This window comes from Anabas testudineus, chromosome 6 (genome assembly GCF_900324465.2).
Source record: "Anabas testudineus chromosome 6, fAnaTes1.2, whole genome shotgun sequence".
Classification (NCBI taxonomy): Eukaryota; Metazoa; Chordata; class Actinopteri; order Anabantiformes; family Anabantidae; genus Anabas; species Anabas testudineus.
Window position 1 is genome coordinate 1,730,099 of NC_046615.1, and position 5,824 is coordinate 1,735,922.

Consider the following 5,824-nt stretch of genomic DNA (forward strand, 5'->3'; position numbering starts at 1 on the left):
TGAGGCAGGGTCTCCCAGACTCACAGCTGACTCTCATTCCCCTTTAAATAAAGTGATAATACTTAATATTTAAGGATTAAATAAATAAATAAGTGTAAGTTTTTGTAATATAATTTAATGACTTATGGTTCACATTTTAGGAAACATGTAGCAATAAAAGACGGAGATAGAAAAATGTACTTGTGGTAAATAGTATAATTTAGACCAGGTAAAACCCTTTTTTGGGGACTTGGCCAGTTTAAAGTTTTGGACAGTACAAACCAACACTTGAGTAGCTGTCATAGGGTGTGATTTGTCCAGTACAGACACCATCAGTTCAGCAAACAACCTTACAGGTGTAGTGTAATGATGAAGGCTAGAGAAGAAGAACGTTAATGCTGCCAACAGCTTGTGGGATGGTGCAGGTGTAGCAACAGGTGAGGTAGACCACCACGACTTGTAGGATAAAACACTCCAGGTGTCATGTATGAAGATGTAGAACACTTCAGTCGGATGATCAGAGAAAGGTTGTGGACCACGTTACCAGAAGCTGGTATACAAATGTTGTCTCAGAGCTTCTGGAAGAAACTCCTCTAACTAATGGATTTCTTTAAGCTCTACCTGAGAACTGAGGTCATCATTCAAACTTACACCTGAACTATTTGGATTTACATTGCTTATTTTCACATTTCCCATCATTATTTATTTATTTTTGTTGGCTGACTCTCTCTGTCGTGTTACTTCCAGGGATTTGATCAGCTCGTTTGTCTTTTTATTGTCCAGTTACAGCTCTGGGGTTCAGTGGTTGGTTGGGGGTGGAGGGGGCACTGGGCAGCTGCCCACCCTTGCCCCACTGTAGATCCATCCTTGTAAAAGAGCTACAAACTTTCAAGCACCACTGTACCTCCACATTTTATCAAATGTTGGGCAGACTGAAAAAGAAAAGTAGCAAAGAACTATCTCCTAATGTTTTTGATCAGCAGTATTAGTCAGAGATGCTCTGCACCGGTTTTCCCTGCACATCTTCCCCCCGCCTGCCTGTCTGCAGAATAAATTTAGTTCAAAGTAATAATCCACAACATTTTCATATAAATACTTGTCCATTCTGCTGCACTCTATGACTGATGAGTACAGCGGAACGGTGATTCAACCCGATGAAAGCTTTTACATTTGATGTTCTAAACACACACAGTCTGGTGGGTCTTTTCATGGGAAGACTCCTCTGTCAAACAGGAAGTGATGTGTTTTCCGTTTCTGCTTTGTTTGGATTCAATAGAAGAGGGACTGGGGTCTTTTGAGCAGCGATGGCTGGATAGAGAGAAGAATGCGAGTGTGTTCATTCGGTCCTGAACATAAAATATTTAAAAGAACTCTTCTCTGTTTACTGCTGTGTATCTCGCTGCTGATTTACATTTTGGCCACAGATTTATCCAGTCTACTGCAGTGTACTTTCTGATCAGACACTTCAGATCAAGATAAGATAGTGTGACCACACTGATTTCTTCACAGTCCAAGTATCATATATAAAAAAGAACGATCCCTGATATTCTCACCCACCTTTCATTCACACACCACTGCCTCATATATACCCAGCTGCTATCCATACAACCTGCTGTCACTGTTCACGTGTGACTTTATTCTCATTATGGACATAAGAACTTTTGTAGCTTTTCACACAGGTTCTGAAGCAACATATGAAGCCATCCTAAGTCTTTTTCAGTGAAGTCTTCCTTATTTCAGAAACACAATATAAAGCAATATTCTGCATGTATCCCAACAACATGGCTCAGTGGTAAAAGAGTTCAGCTGCTAAACTCACATCATGGCACATTAGAAAGTGAAGCAGCTGATCCTGAATCCTGAATCCTGAATCGAGTGTAGAACCGCAGCACTTGGTCTCGTCAGCTTCCAAACACTTACAGTACTGTTGTTACAAGAAGAGGTGATGTAAACATGCCCCTGTCCTAATGTTTATGAAACGTGCTGATGTCATCAAACTCAAAAATGATGACTAAATAGGCTCCATTTGAAAATCCAGAGGATAAATGTTGACAACTTTCAGGTCAGTGAACTTCTTTTGGAATCTGTTTTCTAAAAGGGAAACAAAAAACACTAAGGATGTGATTCATTTGATTTATTTAGTTATGGCTTAAAATAAATTTTATCACTTCTATGTAATGAGTCTTAGTAATTTGAACTCTTTGAGAAAGGTGCATTGCACCGGGATTCACTGGAATCATGGAATAAATCTTTGAAATCTTTGTAGGAAGCTGGAGAAACATGAGTGTGTAGAAATGATGATTATGATCCAGATGAACGTAACTGAAGTCATTTCCTCCCGGACAAATAGGAGCTGAAGGAAATGTCCCTTGGAGGAGTGGGGGATGCTTTAAACTCGTGTGCTGAGGTTTGTCCTCCTCGTCCAGCAGCTTGATGCGTGTTCCTCATCTCTGTGCACAGTTTGTTTTCTCAGACAACACATACAGTTGAGAGGATTTCCATTTTCTCCGTGCTGCTTTCTCTTTTACAATGATTCTCACTAAACGTTCGTGAGCTCCCTCCTTCACTTCTCTTCTTTCTGCTCCTGCTCCTGTTGTCATTCTTAACCTTTAGTGGTTTTCATCATCCTTTATTTACACAACCGTTCAAAGAATCCTATCCACAGGAAATGCTTGTGACGCCGACTTCTTCCCCTCCAATGTGGACAAGTTTATTTATTTCCACAAACATTCCTGATTTGCACAGCGGGCCGCCTCACACACTTTGTCAGACAAGCGTGTGTCTCCGCTACAGCAGGCCTATATTTAGCCTGGGTGTTTTTAATGATTTCATGCAGGTGTCGTTCTGCTGCAAACTAGAGCTCAGAGAGGCTTGTTTAGGATTTTCAGCCATCAGACCTGCATGTGCAAAGAGCTGGACAGTCATTTATAGTGAGTTATAGTTTTTATTTACACTCAACTGTGCACAGCGTTTTCTGACACACCTGGTCCAGAGCAATCAGGGAATCACAGGGTTTCTCTGGCCTTTACTGAGTGAGGCTCTTCAATCTCCACCGTGGAAATGGCAGTTTGATTAAACAAATATAAAAAAGCCTAGTTTTTATTTCATCATCTGCCTCAGAAGATGGGCAAAATGAAATGAATGAACAGCTCAGTTCCAAACTGAGGAAGATAAAACATTTTATACAACCGTTAGATTTGGTTTAAACTAAAAATACATTTAAAAAATGCTTGTTCATGTTAAAGTGAAGACAGATGTCAACAAATTCATCTAAATTCATTAAAAATAATTAACATCTAATAAATACCGAGGTGATATGGGTGAGTACGTATGCGATCACTTATTTTAGCTTTTCAGTTGACCTATGACTGTTTTCACCATGTGATGGACTGGCCACCTGTCCAGGGTGTACCCGGACGCTCACACAAGGACAGCTGAGAAGTGCTTCAGAAAATGGACAGATGTTTTCACTGTGATGTGAACATCAGTTTTTTTTTATTGATCAGTGTCAAAAAGGCCAAAAAATAAATGGGAAAAATTCCCTCAGGAACTGTGTCTGTTCAATCATCATGTGACCGATCATCAGGGATTGGCATCGCTGAGCTACTCATCACTCTTTAGTCAGTGAGACTTCAGAGTAGAATACAGAGAACGGGAGTCATGGTAACTCAGTGTTAGCTGCTTTAAAACAAAATGAATAGTCTATAGTATTTATCGTAGTTTGCTTCATCAGCTTCTTAGATTACTGCCGATATCTGTCACCAACTAACCAGAATGCACAAAACAAAACTGAAGTTTCAGTGAACAACAGCTCTGTGTCTGAAAACTGAATCTAATTCACACCTAAATATTGTCATCACTACAAAGAAGGAAAGACAGAAACACATTTAGGAGAGATGTCATTCAAACACCAACGACCAACAGTTTTATGTGTTTATGATTTGAAATAAGTCACGTTGTCATCTTATTACCAAACTAAACTTTATTTTGCACATGAAATTCAGAGCAGAGTGGAATGTAAAATATCTCTTGGTTACATTATTGAGTAGTAAACTTCATTGTCATAATGTACAACACCATCAGAGTTCAAAGGTCACTGTAGTGCTACACGGACCCAGTGATTACAATCAAGATTCTCTCTGGGAACATGTTACCTCTAATGGTAATCATCACGAATGAAGAAAGATATACTTTATACATAATTCAACGACCAATGAGGTGATGAAATCCCCTTTTTTTCGTGTTTCAAACATTTAACTTTGCAGTTCTGAACTTTAAGGAGCAACAGTTTTGCAAAGACTGGTGACACTGACCACGAGTCTCACACCGACGCATGAGAAAAGATGAGAGGAAAAGCACGTTCTCTGCTCTCTTGCATTGATCTTCATCTTCACTGATGATGAAGGAAGCTAAGGGAGATCCTGAAGAAGGCACAGCACTCCAACACGAAGCTCTCTCGTTGTAAGTCGCCGCGTAAAGCTCATCGCGGGCTGGACGCGTTTACGCAGTAACGTGTCGTCTAACATCGTGTTCGGACTCATTTAAAATGCAGTACTTTGTCAGGACAGGTGAGCGACAGGTAAGAGCACAGGGGAAATCCCATCTGGTACAACTGATGAGACCGAGCACCGAGCACCATGGATGAACTTACAGCTGGACTCTGGAGCTCTGCGCGCGTCTCCGCGGACAAACCCATGATGCCGTTGCGCACTTCGTCTTCATCTTTTGATAAGATGCTCTCGATGCTGAAACATTTCGGTTTATCCCTGCCAGGAACGTTTTCTTTCGGCCTGTCCTGCGCATGTGCAGCCAGGTACGTGTTCCCGGCGCAGCGAACGGCGCTTAACGGCCCCCTTCTGTCCTCTGGCTCCCGGCGGATGGACGCGCCTACGAGTTGCGCACCGTCCATCCACAGCGCAGCGTGTCTCGGAGCTGGACACGGATCAGGCTGTGGAGCATCGAGCCTCCTTCCTGTAGAAGCCAGGCTGTCTTGGTTCTGGGACAGTTTAAGTCTCTCTGCAGGGAGTTTCTGCGGCTGTTCCGCGTGGTTAATTTCAACAAGAACAGATTTTGTGTCTGGTTGCGTTTCCATCCCCTGCACACTCTGCCCCACTGGCACGTCTGCAAACTCCGACACAGTCCGATGTTTCACAGAGGTCTGGGGCTCTCTGCATGGCCCCGGAACCTTTGTCCGCTTGTGTCCCACCACTTTAGAGTCCATAGGCTCCTGCTGGGTCTTTGCTTTCCTCTTCCTGCGGCGGTAGTTCCCGTTCTCAAACATATCCAGACACTTGGTGTCCAGCGTCCAGTAGCTGCCTTTGCCTGGCCGGCCCTTCTCTCTCGGCACCTTGATGAAACAGTCATTGAGGGAGAGGTTGTGGCGGATGGAGTTCTGCCAGCCCTGCTTGTTGTCATGATAAAACGGGAACCGGTCCATGATGAACTGGTAGATGCCGCTGAGGGTTGCGCGCTGCTCCGGTGCGCTCTTGATGGCCATGGCGATGAGCGCGATGTAGCTGTAGGGCGGCTTCTGCGGAGGCTCCTGTCGGGCCGGTACGAAGCTCAATGCAGCGGGCACGACCCCTCCGGTGTCCCCCCCATACAAGTAAATCAGCGGAGCGCCGGAGAGGCTCAGGGCGGAGGATGGCACTCCGATCGACGGCAGGCGGCTGTGGTAAAGCGCCATGACACCGGGGAGGTTGATCCTGTGTCCCGGGGAAAGCAGAGCCTGCTCCCAGAGCTCCTCTCCTCCACTGACTGACTCTTGAGCCTCATGAGGGCCCCAGAAAAATGTTAATAATTGTTGTACGTTTGCCGTGTTGTGTTGACTTTGCACTGGGAAATA

At 43.9% G+C, this 5,824-nt stretch overlaps 1 protein-coding gene across 1 annotated transcript; it reads right to left on the reverse strand.

Moving 5' to 3' along the window:
• Positions 1–3,544: 3,544 nt before the first annotated feature.
• foxl1 (forkhead box L1) lies at positions 3,545–5,824 on the reverse strand. The gene has a single exon (XM_026364800.1). It carries the CDS (start codon positions 5,663–5,665, stop codon positions 4,517–4,519), a length of 1,149 nt encoding a protein of 382 aa, XP_026220585.1. The 5' UTR covers positions 5,666–5,824; the 3' UTR covers positions 3,545–4,516.